This window comes from Schistocerca piceifrons, chromosome X (assembly GCF_021461385.2).
Source record: "Schistocerca piceifrons isolate TAMUIC-IGC-003096 chromosome X, iqSchPice1.1, whole genome shotgun sequence".
Lineage (NCBI taxonomy): Eukaryota > Metazoa > Arthropoda > Insecta > Orthoptera > Acrididae > Schistocerca > Schistocerca piceifrons.
Genome location: NC_060149.1, coordinates 82,425,017 through 82,443,216, shown reverse-complemented (window position 1 = coordinate 82,443,216; position 18,200 = coordinate 82,425,017). Strand labels below are relative to the sequence as shown.

Below are 18,200 nucleotides of genomic sequence, written 5' to 3'. Positions count from 1 at the left end.
ACTCAGACTGTGCTTTGATGTTTGGTCAGTGGATAGTTTCTGAAAAAAAGTCGTCCACACAGCACGCCTCCTTGCCTCTAAGTTTCTCCTAATAGCTCTTCCATAAAATAACTGAAGAGAATAAATTTCTTTCAGAGTAAGTCTGCCTTTTCCTCCTAGTGGTTTTCCACCCTCAAGTACTTCATCTTTCTTCTCTTTCAGCAAGCGACGAAGCCTAGCACCAAGCCTCTTTTGGATGTGGCCAACACATTCCAACTTTTCTATTGTTGTACTGTACAGATTTTTATCTGTTATAGCTTTGAATGAAGAGGGGTCCACATCACCAAGGTACCACACTGGTTCTCAGACCTGGAGAACATCCAGAACATCCTCACAACTGCAGCAGCCTCCATGCCCCCACTTGAGCCACTATAATTTTTAGAGGATGCTACTGCATGCTTTTCTTGCCACAGTTTCTCACTGTCTTCATTGTTGGACATTTTCCTTGTTGCACACTGGTGGCAGTATTTAGACATAATTTCTACTTCTAGAACTTACATGAGTCAATACCAATAACAGATGCAACTCCATACACAGATGTGTGACCCCTTTTCATCCAGGTCCCATCTACACACACACACACACACACACACACACACACAGGTTAGTAACATTTGTAGAAGATTCACTGTCATGAGTATCTACCCCAGGATCTATTTCTTTTTGGTTTATTTCCACCAATTCCTCCACTGCTTTCTTCATAGAAACTTTGGTAGTATCGCACACAGCATCAGACATTTCTTTATTTATTTTTTCAAACCTTGCACAAGGTGGAGGTGTGTTCAGAAACCACTCAATAAATTACCTCCTTCCCTGCCCTGTCCAAGGAATCCCAGAGCATATGCCACCCTAAAATTGGTTTCATAGGTACCAGTGTCAAATTTGTTGGAAGAGGAAAATGAGAATTCATGGCCACATGAATTATAAATTAATTTAAAATCACAAGCTATTCCCACTCTTCTTTCTTCAACAACAATCATGCATTCTGTATTTTTACAGCTAACACATGAACATGAAAACTTGATAGCCTGGCAGAAAAGCTCTAAATCAATAAGTCTGAATCCAGTGGAATCCATATCAACATCATTCATGCACCTGTACAATTCTCCTGTTCCAAGTTTCAATGCTGAAGGTGAGAGCTTATGTTCTTCATTTCGAGCTGTTCCTCTTTTTTGTTGGTAAACCGATTTCCATGAAACCTCCATTTCCTAAACACAGTCTTTCCACCACCCATAATGCATAAATCTTGACTTCCACATAAAGGTTTGCGAATTCAACCTTCCACCTACTAATATTTGTTAGTATTGTCAATATGTAAATAAAACACATGCAGGAAAGTTTTCAGGGAAAGATATAGATGTCAGCCAGAGATATAGGTCAGACAAAGATATCTAAAGAAAACTGCCTTCATACTGACAAAAATTCCGCTGAAGCAAGCAGTTTCCCAAATGTCGGAAAAGGAGGGAGTGACCGCCAGTGCAGAGTTAATCAGTTTAACACTTTACAGGCATTTCTAAAGCTGCTATCATGATAAAATTCACACAAACATAGATTAAACTGTATAGATCAAGAAAATTATATTATTGAAAAATCGATTTTTTGGACCAAAATCCATTACATCCTCCCTGAAGAGGATATGAGGTCATGGAACAGGCTGTGAAAGTATGAAGAGAGAATTGCCAAGGTTATACAACTACCAGGATACAGAAGTGCAGAGGCACGATGTGATACGATGTGATGTGACGTGATGTGTTCCAAGGCAATTCATGGACTACTAAGTGGATTAATAACAAGCAACTTAGTACCTTAAGTGGATGTCTAATGAAAAAGCTTTGTAGCGTAAGTGCGGTCTCTGAATTTTGGGGGTTAAGCCACCAGATACTCTTATGGTTGAAACCTGTTCTGAAAATGTGGCATGACATTCACTTAATTCAAGAATCTGTTCTAGATCAGTCTCAAGTGGGAACACGGAGGGCCATGTCTTCCCAGGGAAAAGTAAAACTACTATTTTATGGCCAAATTTGTGGGAATATAAAGTTGAAGTATTGTGGCAGCCCCTAGCCACCAGTGAGTGTGAGTTGTTCACATTATGATTATAGTAATATAGCAGTTGATTTACTGTGAGACAGGTATGTCTTGGCTTGGTGAAACTTACTAGCAAAGTCATAAGGCATGGATGTTGCAGTACAGGTAAGGGGATTTCTCCACCAACAGGTTTCAATAGTGCCACTGAAAACGTGACTAAGGGTGACACACTGACGTAACAGGTGTGCTGCTATCCTGTATAAATAGTTGCCATTTTGGCAGTGGATCCATTCACAGCCCATCATTCCCAGGATATGGGGGGTCATGCCAGGTGAAGGTACAATATGGAGCCACCAGCAGCAGTCACAAGTTTGGATTTCTCTCGCAGTACCTGCTTCCTGCAGTAAGTCTAGCTTCTGGACTCAATACCATGGCACAGCAGGGTTGTCACATGCCCACTCCATCACCAAGCAAGACTTTTGCGCAGGGAGCAGTAGGTCGCATCCCTGGTACGGCAGCCACCTTTTGCCACTGTGGGATGGGCGTCACTACGCCACACGCCACTGGCAACTGAGACACGGTCACCCTCCAAAGAGCTGGCTACTGCTGCAAGAATCCCGACTATCTTCAACTGCAGCCTATATAGGGTACTGTCTGGCATGACTCATATAACCAGGTCATCTGCTGCATACTGAGCACTGTCATAATCAAACAAGGGTGTGCATGTTGTAGAGGGCTGGCTGGCTGGCTGGCTGCAACCTCACTAGCCACAAGGCTCCAGATGCTAACATAGAGCAAATGTTTGACTGAATAAAGTGATAATTTTTGATAGCTGAGATTCACTGGGCCACCACCAGCCTGAAATCCTGCCTCAGCTCTCTGCCTCCAGCCATCCTGCACCACAGCCGCCCCACCACCCCTGGGGTTAGCTACAGAAGACTAATATGTAGAACAGCATACAGCCATTTGCTTGTACATATACCTTACTAAGAAATTCACTATTAACTGTCAATGGAAAGAAATTGGCTTTAGGAAGGAACAATAAGAAGGTAATACAGATGAAGTTTGACACTGAGACCAAGTTTAATTAGAAATATACTAAGTCATGTGTGTCTTAAGGTTTATCAAAGTCATGTGAACTGGATAGGAAAAGAAGAAAATTTTTTTAACTATATCATAGACCTTTAGAGAGAGTGGAGATACCCTATCCCAATGCCTGTAGATTACTTTCTCGGTATAAGAAACTGTTAGGTTTAAGAACAATTTTTACTTGAACATATAAAAAAGCTGAGTCTGTGATGAAGTGCCTGAATATGGATCGAGTGGTGTGAATTATAGTTGTCAGCATTTTATTCTTTACATGTGTGTTTACCTAATTTTACATAAGGGAAATGCTGTTACCAAAAATCTTGACAAGCTCTTGACTGATTTACTTCGAAAACTGACATAGGCTACATATTTCTGAAATGACAAAGTACAGTTCTTCTGTTAAAACTGACTGCGCGGGGATGTGCAAAACAGTGTAATCATTGTTGTAATGCAAAAATGGAGTGATTTTTCTGGCGTCCTAAAGGGCATGATCACTGGCTTTCAGGCCAAGGGTGGAAGCAGTTCTGAAACAGCAAAGTTTGTAAAGTGTTCATGTGCTGCTGTGGTTACAGTATATTGTGGATGACAAAATGGCACCACATAAAACTGACACTGAGGCTGAGGCAATTGTGGTGCGCCATCTATGATGAGAGGGCTGACCAACAGCTGTGGAGATGTGTATAGGTGAATAGACACACAACTGCCGAGCAACTGACCATCCAGATGAACACAGGGGCTACTGACAGTGTCTCCTCAAGGACAGTTCAGTAAATGATGTTGCGTTTGGTCCTTCATAACAGGACCTGGTTCATGCATCCATCCTGACTGCTGTTCATCAGCAACATAGGTAGGAATTGGACGTCCACTATGTGACAAAAAGTGGCCTTTTCATATGACTAACATTTTATGCTCCATCAGAAAGATCACTTTTGGTGTGTAAAGTGCGAAACATCTGAAAGCGAACACACTGCATCTATCATCAGAAGGGTCCAGGCGGGAAGTAATTCTCTGGGTGATCTCCTCATTGTGGAAGGTGCAGTGGATGGTTGCAAGTATGTGAGGATCATGTCCACCCCTACACGCAGCTTATTTTTTTCCTGGGAATGATGCCATCTACCAGCACGGCAATGCAATGTGTTACACAGCTCACAAAGTGCTCGTGCGTGGTTTGAAGAGCAGCAGGATGAGTTTACCGTACTGCTCTGGCTACCAAACTCCTTGGATTTAAACGCAATCAAGAATCTGTGGGACCATCTTGATCGGGCCATTCGCACCATGGATCCTCAACAGAGAAACCTAGCGCAGCTGGCCAAGGCTCTCAAACTCGCATACTCGACACCCCCACTGGTATCTTCCAGAACCTCATTGACACACTTCCTGCATGTCTTGTAGTGGTCTGCACTGCAATAGGTGGTTACTCAGGCTTTAAACAAGTGGTCACACACACAACAATGTCTTGTTTTGTTTTCTTACTTGCCGTCAGTTTTAGAGACAGTTTTAGAGAAAACAGGAAAGTTGTATTTACGGCTTATTGGTTTATGGTTAGACTACTGCTATGAACCTGAATCATCTGAAACTTCATAATCCTATCCATCTGCAGAATAAAACTATGCGAAATACTGTCACTGGAGCTACTATCCTCACAGATCCAGCAACTGGAGAGGTCTCTCATAACCTGTATACCAACAATCTCAACCAATTTATCCATTCGTTTTAAGCAACTTCAATTCCCAATCAAGATTCCATTTGCAATAACAATAAACAAGTCTCAAGATGAGACAGACTGGTAAGAGGAAAGAGGTTGAGGTTGGGGGAGGGGAATGAACATAGACACAGGGGGTGAGGAGACAGACACAGGGGGTGAGGAGACAGACACAGGGGGTGAGGAGACAGACACAGAGAGGGAGAGGAGGCAATGGACCGAAAAAGGGAGAGCAGGAGGAGATGGACAAAGAAAGAGGGAGGAAGTGATAGGCAGACAGAAAGAGGAGGGTTTAAGATGCACATCCAAATCCCATACATATGTAGGAACTGCAAAACATTGCCTTGTTCACTAGTTAATTAATATTGCTGTACTCCATTTGGGTAGAATTTTGGGTATAGCATTTATTGTTTCATAAAATTAAGAGTGCTGATCATATGTTTGAATATAGATGTACAGAATATTCTGTAGTAACATAAAATTAATGGGAAGTGAGAATAAAATACAAGATATTTGTGTGATGACTGATGATATATGGAGGGGTATTATATGTGTGGGTCACATATCTTTAAAATTGTTTGCTGCCATGTAGAAAAGGTAATGTTAAGTTTTATGGCAGGTAGCATTTTATCACTTGAATATTTCTGGCTATATTAATGACTCTACAGTGTTTAACTGCAAGTGCTTGATTAAATTACAATATATTTCTTTATATTGGTCACAATATAAACTGGATAACTTAGATATATCACCACTTGCATCATCCTTAATACAAAATTCTGAACTAAGGCATTCAATGGAGCATTCAGTTTTACAACTTTAGTTTTTTTAATAATGCCAATATATTTTTCAAGTTCAATTGAAATTGGCAGCTTCTTTTCAATTTTATGTTAGAGTGAATGTTACAGATGACTCTGATGAATGAGAGAGTATTAGACTGGATGTTAATTTGGGCTCATTTGTGTGTCCAGAAAACTGAAGCTGTCCCGTGACAGAACACCATAGATCACAGAAGAGGTTCATTCCTGGTGGTGTGTAGTGAAGCAAGAAACAGTTATGACTGTATACCCAAAGACAGGAGAAAAAGTTAAGTGAGTGTAGTGTAAGTGGTAAAAATTTAATAGTGAAGTTGTTTCGTATGAATCTTTGTTCCTGTGACGAATATTTTATGACTGGAATCTGTGCTCCTCTGAAGAATTTTTTTTATCATTGTTTCAACCAGAAAAAACTTTCATTGTAAAATTTATTCATGTAGGATGAAACATTTATCCCCATTATAAATGTTTAGAACACTAAACATTAAGTTATACATACATTAATGCAAATGTACATGAAAATATGATTTATTTGAGATTCCATAAAATTCTCAAATAATTTTTATTAAAATTGCTTTTACATGTCATTTTAATTGACATGTGTCTTTAAATACTAGCTTTGTTGGACAGCATACTTAACTAGGGCCATAAGCTAAAACTACTGGTATAAAACTAATGCTAATCAAATGGACACACACATTTCATGAACGTTTGTAAATAGTTGTAAAAATGAATTTTTGCTATGACAGTTTAGTAGTTTAGTGCATTCTGGATATTATTATTTATTATAATGTAGGTTTCAATTTTTTTCCATTTAAATACTGTTGAAAATTTTATTTGGTCTTTTGTTTCAACATTACTTACGTAATGGGCAGCAACCACCTTTTTTTTTTTTAACGGCTTTTCATATTGTTCATACTTTTTTTGGGGGTGGGGGGTGTATTGTGACAACACAAGTCATAGCCTCAACTAAATACCGTAAGTAGTAATGTATGTGGTCAGAGATATATTTTACACTTTATTCATGTAGTGCATGTACCCTCTGCAGCTGGTGGATGTGATGCCAGGCAAGGGGTGCAGGAAAGGGTGCTGAGAGCACAGAGCAGACACACTGTTGTTGGCAGCCACAAGGGTAACAGATCTGAATAGTGTGAGACTAGCCAATGTGTTTAATGAATGTGTGCTGCTCAAGTCGAACCTCTATTCAACACACTGCGACTAATATACAAACATTTAAGAGTGATTTTAAAACTTTACAAGAACTTCATAATGACACCAGCCGAAACATGACAGGACTGACTCCTTCTGGAACCTGTGGGAATGCATGCCTGAGACACACTATGGTACTGGGCTGTGTCTTCATTCTTTTATAATGATCATCAGGTGACTGACAAATAATGTTATCACTGGTGAAGAGAATGTGACACCACTGTTTCAAGTTCCATTCCGAGTGTTCCCTTGTAAACCTGCTTCACATCCCACAGTACTAGAAGGCTAGTAGTGTTGCTAGGGAACAAATTCATCACATGGAGTCAGTTTTATACTGTTTGGGTCAACACATTCCTCCCATTTGCCTCCAAAAAGGCAGTGCAATGCATTCTCCTCGGGGTAACTACCAGCCAGAATTTGAGGCAGCTGTCAGTGGCAGGTGGTGTTGTCCATGAATGGCCATTACACAGCAGATCTCCAATGTCTGGTGTCTCATGATAGCCGTTAAATCTTCAAGTCACTTGGCTGCAGTTTATGACAATAATGCTGGCAACTTCCTGTGATGACAACTCTTCTTGATAATGATAACGCATACCCAATCTAAGCTTCAAATGACTCTTCAAGGGACGTTGACTGAATGAACAGTGCTGATAAACCAGAGCAAAAGCTACAATGGGGCAAGAAATCATCTGAACCCTCACTGAACAAACAATCACAACATACCACTAACGATATTTAGGAGAACCTTTAATTAGGATGACTGGATATGAATTTGAAAACTGCTCCTAAGTGTGTGTCCATTTTCTTAAACATTGTCTCACTTCCTCATTAACCAGATTTTAAACTGCTTATGATGAATCTATTTTAAACTGCTAGTGATGGATCTAAAAACTGCACATAAACATCCTCTATTTCTGTTTTTCCTCTATGGATTGTTCTTTCCATGTAGGTGATGCAGTATACAGGAGACTGAGGGAAAACTAGTTGTTGTTTGAAATTAAAATGGTGATCTGGTATTCATCTAAAGGAAGCCTGGAAAATCACAAGAAAACTAAATTATCACTGAACCACTACCCTACAACTTTGTTGTCATAGCAACTGTAGCAAGATCTTGCTGGGTGACCATTGTGTATCAATGAATAGCCACATGGTATGAAGTGCAAAGATTACAGTTGCTTGCTATTCAACCACTATTGTCTTATGTAAATTCAAAAATATATGGAGTATGTGATATCTGGCAGGTTAATGTTTTAATAAATACTACAGCAATGTTTTATTTAAGTGTACTGAGTGTCTCTCCTAAGAGTCATCAGGTGCATTTTGTCTAATGTTTTGGCAGATATTTGTAGTTTCATTTTTGCAATGTGTAGCTGGAGTCAGCCTAAACAAACACTGCACATCATTTCTTTTATGTCATGTCCAGCATTGATGGAAAGTGTCGGTTTGTTTCTCATTATGAACAATGTGATTTTTAAAGTGGAATTTTCATGTTCATTTGACAAAGTGGTTCCAGATTAGCCTAGTGTAATACTCATTTCGTCTGTATGTATCAATATGATAAGAGTAAAACATGAATAATAACCAGTATTCCAGCAGCACGACTGTAACTGTAATGCAGTAATGCTACTAAGTCACTGCTTAAGTACTGTTTATTCTTCCATTTTTACTGTCCATGTTATAAGATATCAATAAAACGAATATTGCACTGGACTAATTTGAGACTGCTCTATCGAATGGACATGTACATTTCCATTTTAAAAATCTTATTGTTTGTAACAAGAAACAAATTGACACTTTCCATCAACTCTGAGCGTAACATGAAAGACGTGATGAGCAGTATTTGTTTGGGCTGACCCTAGTTACATATTGAAAGAATGAAATTGCAAATATCTGCCAACACATCAGACAAAACACACCTGACAACTCTTTGGAGATACACCATGTTGGGCATCTGAGACTGACAGCTAGTGAAGTGGTAAGGAAAGAAACAATGAATGAGCAAAGATGCATCTGTCACAATGACAAAAAATTGACATGATTACAAAAAATATCATCTATATTATATGAGAAATATAACTGTCCACTGCTGTGTAACTTTAGAAGCTTAGAATACAAAAAGAAATGAATTCTGGAACAGATGTATGTATTGTTACTTTTCTATGGTTAAGTTTCTCCCAACAGTCAAATGCTACATGACCAGACCTGTACAATACAGGACACTGCAAATCATCATAATGAAAGACAGCACATCATTCAAAGCAATCGATTAACAACAGACTAATAATTGTTACAGTACAATGTGCTCACTTTATCTTCTTCACTGACACGGAGTATGCGTTAATATTAATCTTGAATAGCACAGGTAGCAAGGGTAACAGACAAGAAGTTAAAGGCTATTTACAACTTGTACAGAAACCAGACTGCAATTGTAAGAGTCTATGGACATGAAAGGGAAGCAGTCACTGATAAAGGAATGAGACAGAGTTTTACACTATCCACAATGTTATTTGATCTGTACACAGAGCAAGCAGTAAAGGAAACCAAAGAAAAATTTGGAGACAGAATCAAAGCTTTGGGAGAACAAAATCGACAGCATCTTGGAAGGTGGATATAATATAAGATAAACACTAACAAAGGCAAAATAAGGATAATGGAATGTAGTCAAATTAGATCAGGTGGTGATGAGGGAATTGGATAAGGAAATGATACACTGAACTTAGTAGATGAGTTTCGCTATTTGGGCAGCAAAATAACTGATGACGGTTGAAGTAAAAAGGATCTAAAATGTATACTGCCAATGGCAGGAAAAGAAATTTGTTAACACGAAATATAGACACAAATTTTACAAAGTCTTTTCTTAAGGTATTTGTCTGGAATGTAGCCTTGCATGAAAGTGAAACGAGGACAATAAACACTTCATAGAAGAATAGAACAGAGGCTTTTGAAATCTGGTGCTACAAAAAATTGCTGAAGATTAGATGGGTAGATCATGTAACTAATAAGGAAGTACTAAATAGAACTGGGGAGACAAGAAGTTCGTGGCCCAACTTGACTAAAAGAACAGATCAGTTGATAGAACGTATTCTGAGATAATAAGGGATCACCGATTTAGTATTAAAGGGCAATGTGGGGAAGGTAAAAATCACAGAGGGAGATCAAGAGATGAATACAGTAAGCAGGTTCACAAGGATGTAGGTTGCAGTAGTTATTCGGAGGTGAAGGGCTTTGCACAGCATAGAGTAGCACAGTGAACTGCATCAAACCAGTCTTCAGACTGAAGACAATGACGACGGCAACAACAACGAAATGTTCAAGCAAGTGGTTGGTTTTTATCTTCCAACTAAAAGTGATATAAAATCAACTAGCGTGTTGGCTTGTAATTTCGAATTTGCTAACAATACAAAATTATTTCATTGGACATTCCAAAAAAACATAGCCACAATGTGCGACAATGCATTTTAAGTTTAGCACATCATTAAGAATAACTAAAAATATAAAAAAAAGGTCTTACCCTCTTCTTTCTCTTGTCGAGTATCAGATTCATCCGAGCTTCCACTGTTTCTATTCCATCTAAGCGTAGGTTTCTTCTTACCATTGTCCGAGTCCTGAGATTCAGTATTGTGGCCATTACACACACTACGTGTTTCAGTTTCAACCTCAGGGGAAACTTCCACATGAGGAACTTCACTTTTCTCATTTGGATCGATTTTATTACTCTCGAAATCTGGAAATTTGTTCTAGTATTAAGTATGAAAATGAGTTACCTTATGAGTTGCTTGCTAGCGCATATTATGAGTTCAATATAATAATAAAAATCCCTAGTGGAATGCAAATAATTTAATAAGTAAAGGTAACAACCCACTGAATAATAGTGTCACTGAGTTGTCAAAAGGTTCATAAGTAGGACTGAAAACTTTGCCAGCTTTTGGGTGAATCGTTTTTCCAAATAGAGTGCCCCTCCACCCCCCCCCCCAAACACACACACACACACACACACACACACACACACACACACACACACACACACAAAAAAAAAAAACTGCATTGTGCCAACTGACTACTGTGTCACTATACATTCTGCAGGCAAAATGTAGCCATAAGAAGTGTGTGTGTGTGTGTGTGTGTGTGTGTGTGTGTGTGTGTGTGTGTGCGTGTGTGCGTGCGCGCGCGCACACACACACACACACACACACACACACACACACACACACACGAGAGAGAGAGAGAGAGAGAGAGAGAGAGAGAGAGAGAGAGAGAGAGAGAACTGCAGCTCCAAAAACAATCTATCCAAAACCACGATACATTTACAGTTTAGTTTATTTGTCTTTTGATGACAACACCCCTGCTATTCAGCGAGTTGTTACCTTTAGGCCAAGAATTATTTATGCATTAAAGATTGAGGTAATAAAAATCAGGATTTAATTTAAAGAAAACCACATTTTGCAGAACATACATTACTAACATACATTATTAATGAATGGTAGGATTATATTACAGGATGTCTCTGACTTTATTGTTTGTAGCAGCTACTTCCACGGACTGTACACCAATTAATTTTGATGATGACCCACACAATAATCTGCCTTATGCAAGAGATTTCATTTATTTTTATTTTCCCCTATATTTCAGCATTTTGTGTACTATCTTCAGTGTTTTTGTTATCATCATCATCATCATCATCATCATCATCATCATCTCAAATGCAACTCTAGCAGTTTTTGTGTTGGTAGTGTCATATGACACAGACAGCTTGCAGTAGTATTTGGCCTTACTGAAGAAATTGGTACTTTTCCTTTAAATCCCATATAATAGTGACTTCTGATAAAGTACCCCTAGTTCTGTAAGTTCTGGTTTAGAAACCAGAATGTAACAGATTTGCTGCCTCCAAGTACACATCTGTATCATTTATAACCAGATTTATACACTCGCAGAACCCCCAGTTCTGTAGGTTCTGGTTTAGAAACCAGCATGTAACAGATTTGCTGCCTACATGCACACATCTGTATGCTTTATTGCCAGATTTATACACTCACATGTGTTACTTGTACGACACACTTTTGTCCTACTGCTGCACTATTAAACAAGTTTACTAAACTGCTGTTGCTCTGCATCCACACATTCATAATATCTTCCAAGGAAATTTCTTTAGTTATGAGAAACTTTCTAATTTTCAAAATTTCTGTTGTGGAAATGATTTTAAATATTCTCGAAGTGCACATAGCTAATATAAATTTTAGTTTTAAAATTTTGCTACAATTGCTGATAATTTTCCCATGGAAAAAGAAATATCGTGATTTATAGAGGTATAACTTAATTCTCTCAGGGCTACTCATGTGAGAACAAACTCATGTCATTTTGTGAGAGAAGATATGAACAGTCATGCTATGACAAATAAAGAAATGGATGCATATATATTATAGAACCAAAAGCATTTCAGATTGCACAGTGGAAGAGAGATGTATCTGGTAAGATCATTCCCAGACTTTACAGTGAGATCAACAGACCAAACATACCTAAATGTTTTACAATAAGTACGATTATTCTGACAAATAAAAAGACAAATGAAACCAAACTGTTTGGGAGCACCCTGTGTGCTTCAGTGAAAGGAAGCAATAATTGTTTCAGTTTATTTACATTTACTCATACCTTATGTTAACTGGGGGAGGGGTCAACTAATAATCATAACTGGCCATACTCTGAGATTTGACAATGTGTGCACAAACACTTCATAAATTCCATTTGCACAATGGACCTACAACTTTTCTTGAATACAACAGTTTCAGTTCTGTTGATTCTATTTACCACGTCTTTCAACACTGAAGGAACATTTAACTCAAAAACTGTCTGCCTTGTCTGTCCACGACTAAGGAGAAAGTAGGAGTAGAATGCAGTGGGGAGGGGGTAGGGAGTTTACTGTTGAGACAGAGATGGAAGGATGGTTACTGTGTTTGAACTATGTTGGTAAAGGAGCTATAGCTTTCCTGACAAGAAGCACTTGGATTCTGGTGCAAAGATGTACAACTATCAGAAGGTGTTCCACTTACTCCACTCCCTTCTTTCTGTGCAGCTACATGAAACAAAAATCTTGTCCCATATACTAACCTACTGGGAGATAGTTGTCAACGAGGCTGTGGAGATTAGAATGTACGAAGACTATAATGGGGAGGACAGTGATCATCTTAGTGATGCATGAAATGCACTCTTGACATTGAGACAACAGCTAAATTTGACGAGTTGTTTATTTTCTGACAGATGTCGCTAGCATTGCAAACACAGAAACAATCTTGAGCAGCATGCTGACTGTCAATTGCTACTGAGACCTTCAAAGTCTTATGGTTAAAAGCTGTGTTTTTATTACAATTTGATACAGCACAAATACATAGAATATTCTGTACAAGAGTGCTGCTACCAGAAACTTTGTTCCCATATTTCAGTACACAGTATTTACACCCACACCAACTCATCGAGGTGAAAAAGTACGAGTATAATGTGGGTTTGGATTATAAAAGAAAAAAAGAACGAACTGGACAATGAAAGGTGCTTTGGCAATGAGAAAACAATGGCTTTGATTTGTTTAATCATCCACTCTCTTTATGTGATTCCGCCCCCTCTGACCACCTACACCCACATGTAAGAAATTGTTGGGTGGAAACACTGTGTGTCCGATGACGTTGGCATGTCAGCAACAGGTTGGGCTTTTGCAGACCTTCTACAAGTGTATTTCATGGATGAAACATGTTCATTGGGACAATGTTGGAAAAATGTACTACCAGACAGAACAGGACTACATCACTGAAAAGATGATTTTTTCCCCCCAATTCTCAAATTAAGATACAGTCAGGCAAATGTTATACCGGACCTCCAAGCACAATAAAGGACTTCACATGGTTAACGTGATACAATTGTGGGTAAAATGAATGAAATCACACGAAAATTCTTTATTTCACAATAGTTGAACTACTGAAATGCGGATACTAGTGAGAATATTAGCATCAATGAAAACACAAGCAATTTGATGCCTAATGAATGTCCAAGCCAAAATACTTTACAGCATTCAAGCTTCAAAGCCTTTACAGACATTTGAAAGCACATGTAATAGCAAATGATACACAAAAGGTCTCTGCGCTTTTGAGTCACTAGGCAATCAACTTAAAACTGACTCTTTATCTAGTATCAATAACATTGAAAGCCTGTTACACCAATTCTTAGTATAATATTTTATACGTTATGAATGAAACACAGACAACAGTCCTGTAATACTCTACAATACTTATTATTTGTCACACAAACTGGTTTTCGGCTGTTAGGCCATCGTCAGGTACAAAGATTTTGGACTAGTGCGTTTACAGATTATCTCCCTTTCCAGAGGCGAAAAATGTTAACGTTAGAATTATGAATAAAACAAGAGGTATTATTTCAGTGTAAATGCAATATCAGATTATTTAACAAAGATAAAGTATGTGACTCATTAACGAATGAACAATAGACAAATTACAATGACTGTACATAGAAGAAAATAATTGAACAATAAACTTTGTGACTTATTCCAAAGATGTTTCTGAACAAAATAATCTTGTCCTTAATAGTTTCTAAATTACACTACTGGCCATTAAAATAGCTACACCAAGAAGAAATGCAGATGATAAACGTCCACTGTTCAAAGTGTCGTCAATGCCAACAGAGGTGACAGAGATGTGTAATCAATAGCACCCCGTATCATCATGCCGGGTGATACGCCAGTATGGCGATGACGAATACACACTTCCAATGTGCATTCACCGCGGTGTCGCCAAACACGGATGCAACCATCATGATGCTGTAAACAGAACCTGGATTCATCCGAAAAAATGACGTTTTGCCATTCGTGCACCCAGGTTCGTCATTGAGTACACCATCGCAGGCGCTCCTGTCTGTGATGCAGCGTTAAGGGTAACCACAGCCATGGTCTCCCAGCTGATAGTCCATGCTGCTGCAAATGTCATCGAACTGTTTGTGCAGATGGCTGTTGTCTTGCAAACGTCCCCATCTGTTGACGTGGCTGCACGATCCGTTACAGCCATGTGGATAAGATGCCTCTCATCTGGACCGCTAGTGATACGAGGCCGTTGGGATCCAGCACGGCATTCTGTATTACCCTCCCGAACCCACCGATTCCATATTCGGCTAACAGTCATTGGATCTCGACTAACACAAGCAGCAATGTCGCGATACAATAAACCACAATCGCGATAGGCTACAATCCGACCTTTATTAAAGTCGGAAATGTGATGGTACACATTTCTCCTCCTTACATGAGGCATCAGAACACCGTTTCACCAGGCAACGCCCGTCAACTGTTGTTTGTGTATGAGAAATCGGTTGGAAACGTTCCTCATGTCAGCATGTTGTAGGTGTCGCCATCAGTGCCAACCATGTTAAATGCTCTGAAAAGCTAATCACTTGCATATCACAGCATCTTCTTCCTGTCAGTTAAATTTCGCGTCTGTAGTATGTTATCTTCATGGTGTAGCAATGTTAATGGCCAGTAGTGTCCAAACAAATGAGATATACGAGGGTTGTACCAAGAGTAAAGTTCCCAATGAGCTACAGCCTCGAGGGAAGGTGCTAGGCTAAGTCCGACAACAGTGCCATGCGCAGTGGTTCCCCCACTCTCAAGCCCGCCCATCCGTGATTCGCTTAGCAGCCGTCAGAAATGGAAGTGTTGATCGCCGCTCCCGCCAAGTGCGAGGTTTGGGCAATAATCTAGTTTCTCCACACAAGGAAGTTATCGCCCATGGAGATTCATCGGAAACTGACTGAGGTTTGTGGTGGAGAGTGCATGTCCGTTCAGCACGTCCAAAAATGGTGCAGGACTTTTACTGAGGGTTGCATGAAAGTTCACAATGAAGAATGGAGTGGAAGACTGTCGGTTTTGGATGCGATTGTCCAGGAGATCAACAGTGAGCTGCTCAAAGACTGGAGGGTCACTGTCCGTGAACTTGTTGAATGCATTCCTGAAGCTTCCCATGGCACAATTGAAACGTTGGGTTATTACAAGGTGTGTGTGATCGCTGGGTCCCCCAGATGCTGACTGATGGACACAAGTAGCAATGCCTTGACTGTGCACGCAAGTTTCTTCAACAATGTGAGTGGGGAGGCAACAAGTAGAAGTTGTTGGACTCTGTCATCATGGGAGATGAAACGTGGGTGTTTCATTACACCCTGGTTCACTGCCAGGCAGGAAAGGTTATGGTGACTGTGTTTTCGGAACAGAAGGGGGTACTCTTCATCAATTTCATGCAACCTGGGATGACAATAAACTCAGACAGATATTGTGAAACATTGACCAAACTCCAGCGAGCAATCCAGAATCGCCAGACAGGACAACTGAAGGAGGGAGCGGTGCTTTTTCACGACAACACTCTACCCCACATCGTTTGTTAAACACAGAGCTTTTGGAGAAATTTTGGGTGGATTGTTATGCCCCATCCCCCGTACAGTCTGGACTTAGACCCCAGCGATTATTACCCCTTCCTCAAGCTAAAGGAACACATAGGTGGCCAACACTTCAAGAGCGATGATGAAGTCTGAGCAGAGGTCACACACTTCCTCAACGGGTTGGTGGGAGACTACTTCGACTCAGGAATAAAAACGCTGGAGCACCGTATTCAAAAGTGTGTTGAAAAATATGGAGACTATATTGAAAAATAGACAAAAGTGTAAGCTGTTCAATGATGTATAAATAAATAACAATAAACAATGTTTTCTATTTGTAAAAAATACGGGAACCTTGCTTTTGCTACAACCCTCATAATGGTGATATTATGCAGATGAGTGCAGCAGCTGTGATTACACAAAGCAAATTTTTTTAACACAATGAGAGAAATCATAGTAACTGAAATAAAGGAAAATGGGGCATGTGAGTAAGAGGGGTAGTTTAAAACATGGTCTGGATGAGATTATGAGTGACATCTGCAGTTAGAAGTGGTGAGTAATGGAACTGTGTGATCATTCAGTATTAAGCTAGGGTTTATTGACATGGTTTATTGATTTTCACAGCTAGACCATACAACTGTTTGTATACCGTGCCACTGAAATGGAAATAATTTTGTGTAAGACAACTTTCTATAGCTAACCTTATTTCATCTGTGACAACTAAAGTAACTCCCATTTTATCTAGTAACTGTGTGAGAATGTTTAGGCACTTCTGAACAGGTATATTAGTGAATAAAGTTGCTAACATCAAAAGAAATCAGATGGCACTAGGGGGGATTTGCATCTATTCTAACTTGCTCACTAAGTCAACTGGATTAAGGACACCATGACCAGGTTTGAACTTCGTTTTAACCTTGAGCAGGTCATTTAACACACTGGCTAATTTAATTTGTAACATGGAGATGAGAATGAAGACACCCCAGGCCGGATTGGGATGATATCTTTAACTATAGGATTCATGTTGGTTGGGAAGTAATCATCAGTGTAATATTATACTTTTACATAGTTTGATAACACTTTTAATTTTATTATTATACGATTGTGCGGCATCTTTCTGTATCTGTTGGAAGTTGGGGACATTTAAGAAATTTTCCACTTTGTTAATATCGTCACATTTGTTCATTAAGACAACAGCATATATATATATATATATATATATATATATATATATATATATATATATATATATAAAAACAAAGATGACATGACTTACCAAACGAAAGCACTGGCAGGTCGATAGACACACAAACAAACACAAACACACACACAAAATTCAAGCTTTCGCAACAAACTGTTGCCTCATCAGGAAAGAGGGAAGGAGAGGGAAAGACGAAAGGATGTGGGTTTTAAGGGAGAGGGTAAGGAGTCATTCCAATCCCGGGAGTGGAAAGACTTACCTTAGGGGGAAAAAAGGACGGGTACACACACACACACACACACACACACACACACACACACACACACACACATCCATCCACACATATCCAGACACAAGCAGACATATTCTGTGTGTCTGCTTGTGTCTGTATATGTGTGGATGGATATGTGTGTGTGTGCGCGAGTGTATACCCGTCCTTTTTTCCCCCTAAGGTAAGTCTTTCCGCTCCCGGGATTGGAATGACTCCTTACCCTCTCCCTTAAAACCCACATCCTTTCGTCTTTCCCTCTCCTTCCCTCTTTCCTGATGAGGCAGCAGTTTGTTGCGAAAGCTTGAATTTTGTGTGTATGTTTGTGTGTCTAGCGACCTGCCAGTGCTTTCGTTTGGTAAGTCACATCATCTTTGTTTTTAGATATATTTTTCCCACGTGGAATGTTTCCCTCTTCTTCTTCTTCTTTTTTTTTTTTTT

At 39.4% G+C, this 18,200-nt stretch overlaps 1 protein-coding gene across 2 annotated transcripts in view; it reads right to left on the bottom strand.

Moving 5' to 3' along the window:
• LOC124721118 (SRSF protein kinase 3-like) overlaps positions 1 to 18,200 on the bottom strand; it is a 396,756-nt gene that overhangs the window by 68,693 nt on the left and 309,863 nt on the right. For both annotated transcript variants that reach the window (XM_047245935.1, XM_047245934.1), the window contains exon 9: positions 10,391 to 10,603. In XM_047245935.1, the coding sequence (XP_047101891.1) occupies positions 10,391 to 10,603 (213 nt within the window). The remainder of the gene's footprint in view (positions 1 to 10,390; positions 10,604 to 18,200) is intronic.